At 37.1% G+C, this 19,530-nt stretch overlaps 1 protein-coding gene across 2 annotated transcripts in view; it reads left to right on the forward strand.

The window, feature by feature from the left end:
* The window catches only part of LOC122556531 (protein KIBRA-like), a 159,670-nt gene extending 140,372 nt beyond the window's left edge, over window positions 1-19,298 (forward strand). For both annotated transcript variants that reach the window (XM_043703296.2, XM_087995230.1), the window contains 3 exons: window positions 3,927-4,157; window positions 8,439-8,566; window positions 9,230-19,298. In XM_043703296.2, coding sequence (XP_043559231.1) covers window positions 3,927-4,157; window positions 8,439-8,566; window positions 9,230-9,296 — 426 coding nt within the window. In that variant the 3' untranslated portion in view covers window positions 9,297-19,298. The remainder of the gene's footprint in view (window positions 1-3,926; window positions 4,158-8,438; window positions 8,567-9,229) is intronic.
* Window positions 19,299-19,530: the final 232 nt, after the last annotated feature.

Below are 19,530 nucleotides of genomic sequence, written 5' to 3' on the forward strand. Positions count from 1 at the left end.
GAAGTCTTCAAAAATGAGATGAGAGTCCAGAGACAGTATATTCCTATTAAGATGAAAGGAAAAGCTGGTAGGTATAGGGAATGCTGGATGACTAGAGAAATCGAGGTTTTGGTTAAGAAAAAAAGGGAGGATATGACAGATATAGACAGGATAGATTGAGTGAATCCTTTAGAGTATAAAGGCAATAGGAGTATACTTAAGAAAGTAAGGGGACATGAGATAGCTTTGGCAAATAGAGTTAAGGAGAATCTAAAGGGTTTTATGAATACATTAAGGACAAAAGGGTAATTAGGGAGAGAATAGGCCCCCTCAAAGCAAGACAGCCTATTTGTGGAACCGCAGGAGATGGGGGAGATACTAAATGAGTATTTTGCATCAGTATTTACTATGGAGAAGGACATGGAAGATTTACAAAGTGAGGAAAAAGGCATTTGGATGGTTATATGAATAGGAAAGCTTTGGAGGGATATGGGCCGGGTGCTGGCAGGTGGGACAAGATTGGGTTGTGATATCTAGTCTGCATGGACGGGTTGGACCCAAGGATCTTAGATCTAAGAGTTGGACTGAAGGGTCTGTTTCCATGCTGTACATCTCTATGACTCTGTGAACATTGATTACATTTTTTATCAGTCTGATGAATGTCCTGATAAAGGAAGTGGTGAAGGCTGGTACGATGACAACATTTAAAGGCATCTGGATGGGCATATGAATAGGAAGGGTTTAGAAGAGATATGGGCCAAGTGCTGGCAAATGGGACTAGATTTCTTTTAGGCTATCTGGTTGGTACGGATGATTTGGACTTAAAGGTTTCTCTGCTGTATATCTCTATGACTGTGACTCCATTAATAATGGGCAGATTTGTTCATAGTCAGTAAATTGTGAGGATGATTTCATGCAGGCACTTTCCCCTTGCTTCAAGTCCAATATGACAGGTAACTCTTTCAATTCTCAGCCAACAGTCATATCACTGAGCCACTGTGAGTGTAAGACATTAAAACTCCTACCCTACCAATTAAACATTCTGTATCCTTTCGACTCTCATTATTTCTTTCAAATGGTGTACGACCTCAGAGAGGACAATGGATGATGACTAACAGCCCAGGTATTATTACCCATGTTTGACCTGATGTCAGATACTTCATGGGATCTGGACACTTGGAAAAACTACCTTTCAACTCTACCGCACCTCTGATGGAACTGTTATATCAGTGGAATGTGCCCCGTGCAGGGATGGCGATGTAGAGCTTTTGAACGTTGACTGAAAGGTCCGAATTGCTGGGATCGTCTGTATCTCACTGTTGCTTCACTGGTCTGCAGGACAGCTATCATAATTTTGGCAGAAGCATTTCCATGTTAGTAAGGAGGATTCTACTTTTATTTTTCTTTCTTTTATGTTATGGGGTACACTTGAGTGGTTTATGTAATCATTTCAGAGGACAGTTTAGAGTTAACCAAATTGCTGTGGTCCTAAAGTCACATGTAACCTACACTGTGTAAGGGAGCCATGTTGTGGAGGTGTTAGTGTTGGACCGCGGTGGACAAAATTAGAAGTCTCCAGGTCAAAGTCCAATAGTTTTATTTGAAATCACAAGCTTTCGGAATGCCGCTGACGAAGGAGCAGCACTCCAAACACTTGTGATTTCACTTCAGTCTGTTGCATTATAACCTGGTGCCGTGTGACTTCTGACTGTGTGAGAAAGGCAGATTTCATTCCTTAGAGGGCACTTGTGAATCAGGTGTGTTTCTATGAAAATTTATGCTAGCTTCCTCATCTCTAAAGAATTTCATTAGTTGGTGGAATACAAATTCCATCAGCTGTTATTAAATTCCCATTTGGTAGCATTTGAACTCCTGTTCCAAATTATTTATTTGGGCCCTCTCAATTGCTAGTCCTAAAACTGTTACGTGACTGTCCCTTTGGGGAAGGTTTAAGCTGGATTTGCAGGAGCGTGGCACCCTAAGATGGAGCTTATTTTAAAACTAGTAAAAGGAAGTAGAAGAATAGTAATCAAAAAAAAGAAGACAAACTAGGCTTGGCAAGCATCCAGTAGAATCAAAATAGAGTGTAATATTGAAAAGGCTGAACTGAAGATAATGCATATAACACTTGCAAACAGGTCAATGACTCAAATGTACAAGTTAAGATAAGATAAATCGATATGATTTAATTGCCATCACATAGACATGGTTGCAGGGTGACTGAGATTGGGAATTGAACATGCAAGCATATTCTAGATTTAAAACAAATATACAAGAAGGAGAATAAGGTAGGCCGGCAAGCCTAATAAGGGATGACATCAGGGATACACTAGTAAGTGTGAGAATCAGGATGTAGAATCATTTTTGGTAGAACTGGGAAGCAGCAAGGGAAACATATACTGATGGAAATTGTTTAGAGAATGCTCTACTATGGTAGTAGTGTTGAACATTTAAGAAATTAGGAAATTGGGGACTTAATGAAGTAACAGTGAATGACTTTGCATGTTGACTGGGCTAACCAAGTCAGCATTAATACTATGAGGGGTGAATTTCTGTTTATGAGTTGGTTTTGTGGAACAATAAGTTGAGCCAATTAGGGATTGGGTGAATTTGGATTTTGTGTTATGCAATGAGAAGACAAATAAATAACTATGTTGTAAAGGAACCATTAGGAAATACAGGTCATTCTGTTATAATGCACATTTCGTTAGTGCAACTTTGTTATAATGCGATTGAAGAATTGGGGACTGTTTCGAAAGTGCGAACTTTTAAAGCGATTCTGGCCCCATTAGTTTAAATGGTGCTGCTATTAAGTGATTTTGTTATAACACAGGGTTGCATGAGAACAGAACTACCATGTTATAGCAGAACCGATGATAATGGTTATAATATGACTGCGCTTTAACTGACATTTGAATGTGACAGTTCATTCTGTCGGAATTCGGCACAACTGGAAGCGGCAGATTCAAACCACTATAAATGCCGAAGGAAACATCACAGAAGCGCTTCACAGGAGGCTCCCAAGCACTAAGGATGTCACCTAGACAGGGGACGAAACGTCTGCAACACAAATTCCCAGCTCGGCGAACAGAACCACAACAGGGTAACCAAGAGACTTGTGTAACAATAGTTGGAAGACATCAGTTAAAAATCACTCAACACCAGGTTATAGTCCAACAGGTTTAATTGGAAGCACACTTAGCTTTTGGAGCGACGTTCCTTCATCAGGTGATCACCAGCATCTCCAAATAGAAGATATCAGTGTGAGTATAGAGGTAGTAATTGAAAAATTAGCTGGATTAAGGGTTGGTAAATTTCTTAGACTACATGAACTTCGTTCCGTGGTATTATTCCAGGAAGTAGCAATAGAGATAGTAGATGCATTGATGGTTATGTTTCATAATTCTATATTTTCTAGGAAGGTTTCTACTGGCTGGAAAGTAATTCCACTGTTCAAGAAGACGGAGAGAGAGAGAGAGAGAGAGAGCGGAGAACCTGTAACTTTAACATCCAAAGCCGGGAAAATGTTAGATTCTTTTGTAAAGGACTGTTGACAATATATATAAATGATTTGAATGTGAGGACCAATTATAATATGTCCAATTTTTGTTGATGACACCAAACTGAGAATGCATGCAAGACAGGCTAAATGAATGGAGCAGAAGATTGCAGATTGAAAATATTGTTAGTAAGTGTGAAATTATCAGTGAAAGGGGAGTGGCCACTTCTTCCATACTTATAATACTAGTAAGTTTACATTTAGTTTAATACTTTGTATACCTCAGCATTTCACCTGATATAAACAAATAGTTTAATTCTGTCATTCTTTGACAACACAGAAGGGTATTATTGGATTTGTTGGCTTCCAGTTTATAAGTGCATATAAGTTGTAAGTCATTAGATTTCCCACTCAAAGAAATTCATGATGTAAATTTTGTATTTTCCAGCCTTCAATCAGAAGGGTAGGATCAGAAAGGCTGATGCGAACCTCTTTGGATTTGGAATTGGATCTACAGGCATCAAGGACCAGGCAGCGCAGGCTAACACAGGAACTCGATACCTTGAGGGACCTGAGACGACAAATTGATGAGGCCAAAGCCAGAGGAGAGACAGAACTGCCTCAGTGGGTGAAAGAGGATGAGAGGTTTCAAACCTTGTTGAAGCAAGTTGAAAAACAGGTAGTGTATTAATGTTATTAATTTTCAGTTGTGCATAGTAGTTAGGTGAGAGCAATGACCCAGATGATGCGTACTGCTTAATTTTCTTAATTGAAAGTTAAGAGTTGCAACTACAACCTCTCATTGATTATGAAGGAATCCTTAACTTTCTTTGGCCTATGAATCAGGAGGTAACAATATTTTGTTGAGTTGGTGGACCAATTGCCTGCAAGATTGCCATAATCATTTTAGAGTCATAGAATCGCAGAGCTGTACAGCATGAAAACAGACCCTTCAGTCCAACTCTTCCATACTGACCAGTTATCCTAAACTAACCAAATTCCATTGCTAGCACTTGGCCCCATATCCCTCTAAACGCTTCTTATTCACATTCCCATCCAGATGCCTTTTAAATGTAATTCTGCCAGCTTCCAAAACTTCCTCTCGCAGCTCGTTCCATACACGCACTATCCTCTGCGTGAAAAAGTTGCCCCTAAGGTCTTTTTTAAATATCTCCCCTCACCATAAACCTATGCCGTCTGGTTTTGGACTCTGCTACTCTGGAGAAAGACTTTGGCTTTTCAACCTATCTGAACCCTTCATGATTTTATAAACATCTACAAGGTCACTCTCATTTGGGGAAACAACCACAGTCGATTCAGCCTCTTCCTGTAGCTCAAACTCTCCAACTCTGGTAACATCCTTGTAAATCTTTTCTGAACTCTTTCAAGTTTCACAATAGCCTTCCTGTAGCAGGGAAACCAGCATTAAACACAGTATTCCAACAGTGGCCCTACCAATATCCTGTACAACCGCAATATGACCTCCGAACTCGTATACTGAATGCACTGACCAATAAAGGCAAGTATACCAAATGCCTTCTTCACTATCCTGTCTGCCTGTCATTTCAAGGAACTGTGAACGTGCACTCCAAGGTCTCTGTGTTCAGCAGCACTTCCCAGGACTTTACCATTATGTGTATAAGTCCTGCCCTGATTTGACTTTCCAAAATGCAGCACCTCACTTATCTAAATTAAATTCCATCTGCTACTCCTTGGCCCACCGACCCATCTGATCCTGTTGCATTTTCAGAGCTCAATGACATTTTAGAACATTATTTTTTAGACCGCAAAGGTTCTTTCTCGGTCATGTAATAGGAAATTACTTGATGACTCTTTTTTAATCATAAGTTTTAGATCATATGCAGTGTGGAAACGGGCCATTCAGACCAAAAGGTTCATACCGACCCTCCGAAGAGTAATCCACCCAGACCCATTTCCCTCTGACTAATGGACCGAACATTATGGGCAGTTTAGTATGGCCAATTCACCCTAACCAAACTGGGTTGGTGTACTTTTCTATTGTGATTTGTGTTATTTAGCAAGAACCCCTATTAGCAGAAATGTGGTATTGCAGAGCCAAAATACTTGCAAGATGGGCATGGCTTCATTATTTTAGCAATGTAAGATTGTAAAGCAGTACTTACTTCATTTTATTTCATAATAGATGAAAAATATACTGTTTGGTGTTATAAAAAGTTATATTAGATATTTTAAATTTTTCATGTATAATTCTGAAAGTTGTAAGGAGCTCCTTTTCATTGCTATTTCAGAATTGTAATTTTGCATCCTGTATCATAGATTTTAAAAATTTGTAAAACAAGGCTTTGCTCAGTTTACTTCTTTGCATTTCTTTCATGTGCCTATGTCTGTTTGAATTAATATTGTATGTCCTGAGGCCACTATTATGTTGTGGGAGTTGTGTATCAGTCCCCTGACAGAGGCAGTTAAGGGATAGAACATATAAATTCTGGGATTAGACCACCATGTACTCTGTAGCAAAAGCAATGTTTATTAATAGGAGATTTTAACGTACATTTGATTGTGATAAGTTTCTTGAGTATGTTTTGGGTAGTTTCCTAAATAACATTCCTAGAACCATCAATGCAAAGCTTATATAATGGATAAAGGTAGCTAAGGATTTTGCTGTAATCTTGGGAGGTGCTGAAAATATAATATGCCTGGATCCAGCAGAGGTGGAGAGAGGAGAAACAAAGCCATCATTAAATATGCATATTTTCAAATGCAGCTCATCAATACTAATGAATCATGATGTTTCAAAGGCTGTTACTTTATTGCCTGGATCTTTTTCAAACTAATGCTCAAGTATGAAAAATAAAATAGTCGCTTGCCGAGTAAGGTTTGCTGGGAGAGTGCGGGTGAGTGAACGTTGTGAGCTGGCAATACAGAAAGTGTCCATTTAACATAGTATTACTTGAATTGTTTCCCTTTAAATCATAAATATAGTAATGACAATATATCTATTTAATGTTGCCAGTTCTACTTTATCATTTTTGTCACAGAGTTGCTCCTCTGTGGTCTGTATGTGCACAGGACCTTTCCCTCAATGATTTTGCTTTCACCCTCTATTCTCCCTGTCTCCCGGACTCTGTCCTTACCTTAGTGCCTGGGGTCTTCTTCAGCTGCTCCCTTCTTCCTCTTAACTCCTGAATTTGCGCTGAACTTCTAGGCTGCAACTAATGATAAAAGTACATCAATGTCAATGGTCCTGCAACTTCAAGTCTCCTTGCACTGAACAACTTCTGCCGTTATGTGGAACCTGGTCAACCTAAAACAAGGCTCTTCAATCTTGTGTGAGGGTCCACATTCAGTTTTTTTCGCCCAGTGGATCAGTGAGCACATTTCAGATTTTGTAAGTAAATATAGTTCCTTCTGTAAATGTTTAGCAAAAGAGGGACAGTAAATTTTCAATATATTTCTCTTAGCTCCTCCCCCACAAACAAAACCCTGCATAGGTAATTGCTTCATTGAAGCCTGTCTCCAGGCAACCTGTTTCCTGCTTAATCCAACCAGGTGAGGAGGGGTGATTGGCTTCCCTCTTTTTGTTAAATCCCTCCTGGCTGGTCGCAACTAATATTTTATTTGTTTTTTTTGCATATAGTTATACTTCCATTAAACTTAGTTACCAGATCAAAAATGAAGGAAAGATGACTCCATCATACACCTGAGTGAACAAGAGTAGAATTTTATTACCTATATATAGAAAAAAAACATGATATTTAATTCCAAACACAGGTAATAAGCTCAAAACAAAGAAGGACGGAGAACAAAGATGCCTATGTCGACAGGAAGGTTTGCATTTTAAAGTTTTCAGGAGTACTTGATGCTGCATGAGTGGAATCAAAGTCTCATGGTGTCTTGTTTCTTCAGGAGTGGTAAAGCTTGCAGATAATCTGTCTTTTTGGTGAATGGTAGTTTTTGCAAGCTTTTCACTAGCATTGGTTTCTGAGATTGAGAAATTATGAACTTTCAATATCATTGTCGTTGTCAGTCTACAATCAACTGGCTTTCTCTCTCCATTGTTCAAAGGCTGTTGTTGACGTGTTGTTGATATGTGTGTAATCATTTCACTCCAAGCTGGTGGTTTTCATCAGCCTTTCACCTCAATGTGTGAATTTATCATGCACGTTTGAGTAAAACAAGAGATGCAAATTTTTTAACACCTCATCAGATTTCATTGCCCCTTGATGAAAATGATAATTCCAATACAACCGATTTATTATATTCCACGTGGTTTCCTTGGGCTTTTAGATTAATAATGTCATTTTTTAAAAGCAGTTTTACTGTATGACAGCCTCATCATGTACAGTATTAAAGTCAAATGATGGAAGTTGAATATTGATAGTACATTATCACAACAATCATCGCCTACTGTAGCCTCTCCCCAGTCTGATCTTCCCTTGCTCCTGTTCTCCAATGCAGCCACTGTCATGAAACACTCACCTTACCCAGAAAACTCCGTCTGATCACTGCTATTTATATGGGTGCATGCATTGAATTTGAATGCAAGGTCAGTTTGTAGAAAGTGTGAGGTTGTCTTTTGGAAATTGATTTTTATTAGCTGTGAGAAAAAGTATATGGTAAAGTCTCAATGGTGACCAGAATTTTAGTGTGTAGAATATAGGTTAATGATTCCTTTAGATATAGTTCTCCCTTAGCATCGTTTTTCATAATTACCAGATAGCCATTTTTAAATTTCAAGAATATATTTATTCCATCCATCTGGAATAATAAGGTTAACAGAAAACATGAAAAATTTCTCCTTACTAAGATTTTCATAAAAATGAATTACAACTATTAGATCTTTGTCATGCGCTTGCTGTCAGAGCGAGACCACTATTTTTAAGAACCTTATTGATGAATGTAGTACTGCTTCCTTGGATATAATGCAACTTAATTTAAGTGAAATAAGTTAGAAAGTGTTATTTTCTCATTGCATCAGGCGGAGCAAACAAAAGAACAACAGAAACAGGAGAGCAAAGTTCAAAGGCTTATGAAGAAAACATCGAAAGAGGTGAACAAGTTACGAGAACAGAGTCAAAAAGAGCCCCTAGAGATGCAATCATTCTGGTGAGTTATAACTAGCAGTGGGAATCATTTCACCTGCTGTATTGAACAGTGGGGTTTTCCTTTTTTTAGATTAATTGCTTTCTTTTCTGCTCCCATATCTTTCCAGGCAACACCTCATCTAGCACTGAAGTTTTGTATTAGTGCTTAAGAGTTGAAGAAGTGTGATTCAGTGGCTAAGTTCCCATTTTTGTTTTTGGTTTTCCCCTCCATCCTCAAGTAGTGCCAAGCCATGCTTGGTGTGTTTTTCATAACTGCCCAGCAAGGGTTAATAGCTCATAGTTAAATTGTCGGGACAACAACCTGCTCCTCTTAATCCTCTGGAGACATCCGTTTAAATCAACGTTTCGGGCATAAGCCCTTCATCATGAAACGTTGATTCTTCTGCTCCTCGGATGCTGCCTGACCTGCTATGCTTTTCCATCACTACACTCTCAACTCTGAGCTCCAACATCTGCAGTCCTCACTTTCTATTTGTTTAAATGCTGCCTGTTTTCTTTAATCTTTCAAACTCTGCTATACTTTGGACAGTTGCTATTCCTAACTAGTTACATCTACGTTTGCAATTTGCATAAAAATATCAAATGTGTTACCGAACAGACCAGCACAAAGTATTTTTCATAAATAGCCAATATTTTTGATTGTGAATTATCCATGTTCTTACAGGGAGAAGATGGCATTTTTCACAAGAGGAAGGGGAGGTATCCTTCCATTACCAGCTGATGATGTATGATCAGCACAAAGCCTTTTAATTATTTGCAGTATAGTCTCTTACTGCTGATTTTTTTAACATGGTTTAACTGAAGTTACATATTGTGATGGTACAGATATATTTTGTAAATTTAGAGAACTGTTTTTGTAGTCACTGCATTGTTCGAATGTATTAAAACCTACACTTCACTATTTGTCGAACTCTTGTAGAGGCAGTGTAGCATAGATTAATGTTAAACTAATTTGTACAGTTTATATTTCAAAGTTTGTAAAAAAACCAAAAAAAGACATCCAAGAACAAAATCTGTTGAAAATACTTTCAAAAAGAAATGTTGCTTTCAGTTTATTGTACAGTAAATAGTTTTATAAATGTTAAGCTGCAATAGATGAGGCACTAATTAGAAACTGTGATTAAATAACATTCAGTATTGTTTGTGATGTCATTGTCTTGAGGTACATCAACGGAAGCTCTACATTCTTCTGTCAAGATAGTCTGTTATCTAATATTGTAAACAAAGCCCCCTTCATTTTCTCCAGTATATATTTATAAAAGTTAGGTAAATTTACTTCTGGAAATAATGTTATGTAGTTTTTAAACAATGTGTATTGTATTTGTGTGCAAGTTGAATGATCTTTATTTAAGGGAAAAATCTAGTTTTGACACTGAATGATCAATTTTAGGACCAAGTAAATGACGGTTTCTGTTTTTGTAACTAGCTCCGATTACTTTGCATTCTTCTTGCTGAAGCTGGGAAGAATTGGAAAGTCTTAACAATGTTTATTCTTGTGAAAGAGCCAATTCCAGCTTGAATGGCATCAGGTACCTCTCCTGCACTTAGGGTAATGCTATGTGCCAACAGCCATTGGTTATAGGTACAGAAAATTCTGGCATTAATAAACTTTTTTGAGTAATGCTGCTAATAATATTATGTTTGTTAAAATTAAAATGATGCAGATTTATTATGGATTTTTTGTTTGAGCTGATCAGGAAGTGATGCTCACAGAGCACAGGATAGCTCAGAAACAAAGGAAATTGCTGAAGAAACACATTTTGTTGAAGCTTCTAGTTTTGCACTGATTATTTCTAAGAATTTACAAAAAATACCATTCAGTAGCAACATAAGCTGCCTCAAGCCAAAATGACATTCTGCACACCACATAAATGAGTAAAATGATATGAGCTTCTGTACCATTGCAATGCTAGAAATGTAAACAAATGACAGGTGAATCATAACAGGCAGTATATTCCTTCAGCTACCACAACGTGAAAGGTACTGACTTATAACTAACCAGTCTGCATTTGCAAACTTTATAGCAGTATCCAACTTTGGATGTGATTCCATGATTTTGGACAACATTTGCTACATCAATCTGAGTATGCAAAAAAATTATGATGCCAACCAAGTTGAGATGATCAGCCAGGCTCAAGATGTGGCACAGTTACATGTCATGAAAGTTACATTTATTGATGAACGGGGCCCTGTTCTTTACAGACGGAAAGAATATATACGCTCACTGCCTCTGTCTCAATTAAACAAAATAGGTGATAGGCATTTTCAGGCAATTCCCTCACAAATCAGTTATCCTGGCCTGTTTAAAATTTGAACAATGGTTGGCAATTAACTATCAGTCATCATTAACTTCATTGATATGCCTTTACCAATCAGAATCTACTGATAACCAATCAGCACACTTCACATAAAGTATAAATGTTATGTTCCCTTATTTTGTAAATTGACTTGATGCATTCAAGGTGACAATCTTTACCAATATTCAAGTTCTGTACTACCAAATATTTAAACAATGGAAAGTAAGGCAGCAAGTAAACTATGCATAATGCATTTGTGAGTTCAGCTTAACAGTCTGATCTGATTTGATTTGTATGATTTTATTACTGACACATGTACCAAGATACAGTGAAAAGCATTGTCTTACATGCTTTACAGCACGATCATGCTGTACAAGTGCATCAGGATAACAGAACAGAGTGCAGCATACAATGCTACAGCTGCTGAGAAGGTGCAGAGAGACAGATCAACATTAACATGGGAGCATGGCTAACAGAAAATTCAATCCCTTGTATGCATGATGTTCTATCCTTATCAAACGTTCTATCCTTATCAAGCATTCTATCCTTGTCAATTTCACACCACATTATCATTATTTAACTTATATCCTATTCTGGAGCAACTAACTCTGGAAGCTATGGTGTGAGGGAATAATGCATGTTGTGCCTCTATGTAAGTGGGAGATGCTGATGAGTCTTTCAGAGTGAGGGTTTCTCTTGAGAATGAGAGAAGGGGGAGGTGGTGACTGAAATAACTCCATGAAGGCTGATATGCAGTGACCAAGTCACCCTTTATTTACACCTGCATAGTACATGATGCTGACCCAGCTAGCTCAGAGCTGGCTCCTAGAATGAACATAACCCCTGACACTCCTGTTTTTTTTTCTTTCTCTCCACACTATCGGCTAACTGCGGTAGTGCTTATTTATTCCCCTACACCCATGTTGTGTGTGTGCAGGTGTAAACACTCCTTTTTATTTTTTTTTTACATTCAGGTAACCTTTACTGTGACCCAAGTTTGTTACAGCTTCAGATCCCCCCAGCAAAAAGGCAGAGAAAGAGTAGTTGATTTTGTTTTTAAACAGTTCAAGATCAAAGCGCATACACTCCTGCCCTGTCCCACCCACCACCTCACTTCCTTAACTATTGGTCAGTACAGAGTTGTCCCTTTGTAATTGGAACACTCCTTTTTATATCTGTCAGACAGGACTCCCTGATTGGACCAGGTTAACAGCCCCAATCAGGGAACTCCAACTCCATGAGATCCAACTGGCTGACCTCATTCCAATCACCGCTGGTTGTTGGGCTGAAGGTTTTTCATGTCCCTAGTATCTGACTCAACCACATATCCCTTTCAAAACTGCCTGGACCCCTCCTTCCTTCCTTCACCCCAGGCTATTACCTGTGCACAGAAACAAAATAAAACAGAGTGAAATGGCATACCAGAAGCTTAAGCCAGAGAACAAGCAACAAAATTCCAGTATGTCCAGGACATTTGGTCATCTGTCACATTCCCAAATGGTTATTTGGACTTGTACACTCTTAATTTATTATTCACAGAATAATACCCATATTGATTGACCATCCCCAATTGCTCTTGGGAAGATGTTGGTAAGTTGCCTTTTTGAACCACTGCAAGTCCATATGATACAGGTGCACTTCTAGTGCTCCTAGAGAGTTCTAGAACTTTGTTTGTGAATTTACTGACCTCATTCGCCAAACTTTGTCTGATTAAGGGATTTCAAACTGAACTTACTTATAGCACCAGATTCCATAAATGTTTAGAACTGAAGATACTGGCCTACATTGTAACAATGTTGAATAAATTGCTGCTTGATTTGCTAAGGATCTGACTGCTGAAGCCCTCAAATGTTTGCAATGCACACTTAGTAGTGCTGCAATGGTGTCATGCATGCACAGACCCCAACAGATGATGTCATTTTGTTTGGTGGTATTATGTCATCAGCGCTGGGCATGCACGTCACAAACCAATGACTTCATTACACTATGCAGTGTGACATCACTAGCACTGTGCATATGCACAATGGAAAACATGCTGATTCACCTGAAAATAGAATGCTGCACTATTGTGGGATTCAAAATAATTGCTTTAAGTAGAGAATGTTATGATGTACACACGAAGAAAAAAGTGCAGGCAAATGAGAGTGCAGTTGAAATTGATAACATCAGAAGTCACACGACACCAGGTTATAGTCCAACACGTTTATTTGAAATCACAAGCTTTCAGAGTGAAGACCCTTCATCAGGTGAAGGGCCACACTCTGAAAGCTTGTGACTTTGTATAAAGCCGTTGGACTATAACCTAGTTTTTTGTGACTTCTGACTTTGTCCACCCCAGTCCAACACCGGTACCTCCACATCATGAAATTGATAATGATGGCAGTTTCAAGCCTCTTTCTACATCCGAAACATTTTATTCAGTTTTAGTTGAGAGATGCATAATTTTTGTAACTTCTTTTATGCTGTTTTAAAGTATTGATTAAATATTAATTGATTATTCATTCCTTTTGACCTTCCTTGTTCCCTGATGGATATGACTGAACAATTCTGTGCTTCTTTTGGAAAACGGAAGATTGAGACCTTTGATGAACTCACCTCAAAATTGGAGATCTTTTAGCAGGCAGAAGAGAGTTTGCGATGGAGTGTAACACTTTTAACACATCTCCAATATCACTGACCTTGGTGCCTTCAAGGCTTTCATCCATCGATATCTCAGTAACCACCTCCCCTTCACCCAGTCTGTTCCCCTCCTGGTAACAGACCCCTCACCCAGTCTGTTCCCCTCCATGCCCCTCTAGTAACAGCCATGATTTGGAGATGCCAGTGTTGGACTGGGGTGTACAAAGTTAAAAAGCACTCAACACCAGGTGGTAGTCCAACAGATTTATTTGGAAGCACTAGCTTTCGGAGCACTGCTCCTTCATAAGATTGTAAGACACTTTTGCTGTAAGTTGTGTCTTACAAACTTATTCTCCACAGCCACCTGATGAAGGAGTAGCGCTCTGAAAGCTAGGGCTTCCAAATAAACCTGGTGGACTATTAACTGGTGTTGTGTGATTTTTAAATCAAGTAACACTCCTGGATCCAATATGTCACAACAGTGCAGTAAAGCTTGACTCTAATTCCCACCTGCCACCCTCATCAGGATTTAACCCATTTAAGTATGCTGATTTGATGCCAACTTTTCTTAACTGGCAGCCCATTTCACAAAGAGTGCAAGTAGAGTTTCAGAGGAAAGTTAACGTGCATGCTGAGTGATGTTAGCATTTCCATATTTGTACCAAATTCTCACATTACAACATTGCTTTCTAATCCATTAATTTTACTATGTTTGAGCATTGAAACTTTAACGTTAGTAACTAATAATTTCCTGACAATAGGAAGCCTAAAACTCAATCCAAATACACCATTAACTGCCTCATTTATAACATCACTCAAAAGCACAAATCCCAAGATGATGTTATATTTTGTACTCATTGCTGTGCACAACATTTGAAAATCTGCACCAATTGTATTAAACAGTGTGTGGTTTTGACACTTACTGAATTGGACTAAGCATAAGGAAAAAGCAGTTTATGCAAAATGATGACTAATACATCTTATGGCTGTTGGCACTAGTGTTCACGGTGCAATACGGGTCAAACAGATTTCCTGAATTACTCATTTTAATTGCAGCATCTATATCATTCCAACTGATTACCTAATGAATTCATATTTTAATTGTGACGTCGTTGAATATAAGTAGCCAATTCTAAATTATGCAAATTTTACTTTGTCAAAAAAGTTCTAATTTACAATAGATAAAGAATTTGTGTCAATTCAGAAAGGTAGAAACAGTGATAAGACTACTGAAGAAGGGTAATATTGGACTTGAAATGTTAATGCTTTCTCTCTCCACAAATGCTATCAGACCTGCTGATTTTATCTAGCTCATTCTGTTTTTATACATGATAAAACCACGTTTGTATAACGACTTTATTGGTGTGCTTTCATGTCAGAGTTTGCACCAAAGAGAGGTACTTGCTGCCATTGTGGGACAGTAATCCCATATTAATACAGGAAGAGAGCTTTCCATAAAAGTAGTTGTGTTTTTGTAGTCTGTTATTCAATTTATTTTCCAAGTTAGTTTGTGATCATTGAAGTTTAATTCTGTTTTTTTCTTTAAGTGATGGTATGATGAAGTTATTAAGGAGAACGCAACCATTTTTTTCCAAAACAAAGGTGTTAAATTTCGACAGTTTACTTCTGTTTTGGACTATATGTTCTGTTTCCACAAAACAGTGATATGCTCACACCAAAAAGGAATCTCCATCCTTTTTGCTTTCACAGTGCGTGTTTTGGACTGACTGATTTACTTCCAAATTAAGACCAAACGCAAACATTTCTAGAGATTTCAATGAGCCCAAGTCCTTAATAAAACAAAACGCTATACAGTTTTAAATATGTAACTGATCATTCATTTTCTTAAAAGTTGACTAAATATCCTGTGTAACAGCTGTTAAAACTTGGGGATTTTATTGACCTTAACTATGTTTTTCCCCCCCTGTCTAAACTTAGTGTGTCATAATTAGAACCTTTTTGCTACTTTGGGAGTCAGACTGAATAGTTTATCTCGATTAATCTATAGAATGAGTACCTCAGTTTTCTTTTTGCTGGCCTATTAAATGAAAAATTCAAATTGATGTTGTGTTCTAAGTTCTTGTTCAGGTCAATGAAAATAGATTGAAGCATATCTTAATGCCACAAATTGATATTTTGTCCAATGTGTTCAAAATTTCATGCAAACATTTACGTTTCCAACAAAGGTGAAGCATTTTACTTGAATTTAAAAGAGAGGGAAAGAGGTTTTTTTTTAAAAAATAAGGTTGACACAATGTATGTGTTTTTAAATTTATACAAATATATTGAAACTGTACTTGTTTATTACTAACTTTGGAACAATTTGAGACTGCTTAGCTGAATAGTGGCACAATAAAGCAAAGAAATATGTGATTACATTATTTACATGTCGATGAGACATGTCAGTGCTATAAAAATAGCTGGATGGACAGTTAGTTGATGAGGTAAGAAATTACTAAAACAAAATCACAGCTTTGTTATAAATTAGCATCCATTCCATACACAATTATTTCTGCTTCATTATAAATGTATATGTAATGCAATATATTGTGGAAAGAATTAAACAATTGATCAGTTTTCTTTCATATGTTCCACATCAAATCAGAAATTACAAGGATTTGAATTCCCTTTGTAAGGAGGAATCTCAAATATTAAGAATCATGACCAACATTCTTCCCTATTTATCTGCTATCATTTATAGTTGAATGTTTTTCTTCTAAATTGCTTAGCACAGCATGACCCTGTAGATTCTACAGGGTTTAATCAAAAGTCTCAGTCATGCCAGCAATTTTCCATGTTAGTGTGGCAGACGGTAGTCTGTAGGATTTACTACATCGATTTTCATATTATTCTATAATCTTAGATAATTTCACACCTGTTAATTTTTGACCATTGTGTGAGACAATGGATTTCTGCATGGGACAGCATATGTGTGCAAATCGAGGCACTTGCAAAGATTTGTGTTTGTGAGTTGTCAAAATTTATCACCTTTTTTAGAAAAATATTTCCAGTTCTCTCATAATTAAAATATTAAAGGCTGCTATTTTATATTTGTGTCACTTAGCTTTCTGATAATATGCACAATAATATTAACAATAGTCAATCACATTCTTGATTTTCATAGTGGTTATTTGTTAGTTCTTATTTATTGTCCAATATGTGAATTTGATTGGAATTTGATTTTCTTAATGTATGAAGTGGGGCAGAAGGGACTCGATCGAATTTTATAGTAATTATTTGTTTCATTATATGCTGGCAGTTACAGTTAAAACCACGCAATCAGTTGATAACAGGAAGAAAAGTTTCATAGTGAAAGCACAATTTCCGGTTGGCTGAGGTTGAAAAGAAAAATAGTATCCTAAAATAATTTTCATTATTTGACTTCAGAATTCAGTTGAGAATGTTAAATACTAAAATAGATTGTTAAGTTTCATTTCCTGTTTGTCAGTTCAATACAGTTTGTGTTGTTCTGTGGAAAATCCTTTTCGAACCATTTGTTTGCTGTCATGATTGTACAAAGCAAATGAAAAATGTGGAGAAGAATGGAAGATTTTTTTTTAGTTCTGAAGAGGTCACTGGATCCAAAACACAAATTCTTTTCCCTCCACAGATGCTATCAAACCTGCTGAGTTTGTCCAGTAATTTCAGTTTGTGTTTCAGACGCCCGGCATCCACAGTTTATTGTTTTATTGTGCCTTTCTCCTTCATGTGTTTGTCCAGCATCATCATAAATGCATTTTTGCTATTCATTTCAACTGCTAGTGGGGTTTCATTATAACCACGATGACCAGAATCCACACTGATTTTCTTTTGGACCCATTAAACAATTTTTGTACTGTTAATTGGAGGATTCTTGGTCAGAATAATGGGGTACATTGTGCTCTTTAATGCTGTGCAATCTTAAATATTAATTTTAGTCATTGTAAAAAGTGGACTAGAAATGTAAATTTGATATTCTTGCATTTGTCCTGATGAGTGCAAGACAAAAACTTCAACAATATCTCTCTCTTCACAGATAGCGGAGCAATAAACTGGACATATTTAACATTTATTATAATACACATTAGAGCTCCACTAGGTTGTCAGCTCTAACTAGCAGCATCGAGGAGCTTCAGCAAAATCGACGTTTCGGGCAAAAGCCCTTCATCAGGAATAAGTGGGCTTTTGCCCGAAACGTCAATTTTGCTGAAGCTCCTCGATGCTGCTAGTTAGAGCTGACAACCTAGTGGAGCTCTAATTTGCTGAAGCTCCTCGATGTGCCTGAATTGCTGTGCTCTTCCAGATTGATCCAGAATCTGGTTTCCAGCATCTGCAGTCATTGTTTTTACCTTGTCAGCTCTAACTGTCAATACGAGAAGATAGTAAGGCTTAATTCTGAATTCAGCACATTACTTCAATTTCACATACACATAATCTGCCTCGAAATGACTGGAAAACGTCTTTTTTATCTTCAGTTACTCAGTGATCAGTTTTCATGAAATATTGGTCCATAAATTGTGGGGAAATCATTTCACTTACACAGCCTAAACTTTCTCCCTTATTCATTCTCTTTTCTACATGTCTCAAATCTTGTTGCATCCTGTAACAATGAACCTCCTGCCTAATATTGTTCAATTTGCACTGGGATGTAATTGAGATGTAACTACTTCCTCCACAAATAAATCGAGACATCTTTGTGACCTAAGTGTTGAGTTGATTTCCACCAATTTTTCAGGTCTTTTTACTTTGTGTGCATGTGACAGCACAAAAGAAAAGTACCTGTTCCAACGTTGGGGCATAAATGTAACACCAGCAGATTACCTGTTCTTATGAACATATCGTTGTGCTATTTCACTTTACACCAAGGCAAAGAGGCAATGTTATTGAAAAATATACTGGTATGTAGCAATAACACACCCTTTTAAACAATCCTGCTTTCACATTTTTCCACCAGTAATACTTTATGTAGAACTATATTTGGTTGAATAGTCAAGTTTTAAAAGTACAAGTTTGAGCTTTAAGTGTTACTATTTTAAAAAATTTACACCTTGGCTTAAAGAGATCTTACTCAAAAGTGACCTAGGAATCTCACCAATGATGAAATATGTTGTGATGTATCACTCTAATTGTAGCATTATAGAGTAAATTTTATTGTGAATAGTGGAACACATTCCAAGTGGCTGTTGCCTGAAATACTGGATCACATTTCCATTACAACATTTCCTTACTCTGATGTATCAGAAAGCAATTTCCAGGGGAAAAAAACGAGACTGTAAATTCAGCTATGATTTCTAACAAGACAAGCTTGCATTTCTGTTGCTGTATGACTGGTTATATCTATCATCACCAAATGAAGATCCTTATCATATATAGTTGCTCTTCCTTTGGTGAAGATCATTGCGTTAAAATTGAGGTGAATTTTTTTTGGCAGCTGTTTCCGGTCATAATGAAGAAGTTCCCTTCATCTGTTTCTTTTCTTACCTTTTAGAACCTCAACTTGTTTCAGATAAAGTTTTTGGTCAGGAATTTTAGTATTCATACTGCACAAAGTTCACATGTTCATGTACCACATGGGTTGTGTAAAGAATATGAACTTTGACCTAATTTATCTTGTTTACAATCCTTCAAAGAATATGGTGACCATATTTTGACATTTTTCTTGTTTGTCCTAACACCAGTCCATAACTTGATTCATAAAATGCAGGTTTATTGATTTATAGAAATTCCTTCTTATGGAATAAGACATGAATCCTCATTTTCTGATGCATAATTTCAGAGCTGTCTTTGTGTACGGCTTTAATGTTAGAGTCGTGGTTTGTTATCATATTGCAGTTGTAACATTCATCTATCTTCTCATCTACAAGGCCTGATAGTAGTGAACATGCCACACAACCAGGATTGAATGACCAGCATTTTAATCATGATCAGATCTTTAGATCTGTAAATGTGTCTAGCTTACCTTACTTGTATATGATGGATTTGGATGCTTTCTGGTGTTTTAAACCTTGTTCTTCATCAGTTCTTTCATTTTTAAATAAATACTTATTTTAGAAAAAAAAAATGGAATGAG

This window comes from Chiloscyllium plagiosum, unplaced genomic scaffold, assembly GCF_037043375.1.
Source record: "Chiloscyllium plagiosum isolate Xiang-an unplaced genomic scaffold, Cpla_swu_hap1 HiC_scaffold_16, whole genome shotgun sequence".
NCBI classification, from domain to species: Eukaryota; Metazoa; Chordata; class Chondrichthyes; order Orectolobiformes; family Hemiscylliidae; genus Chiloscyllium; species Chiloscyllium plagiosum.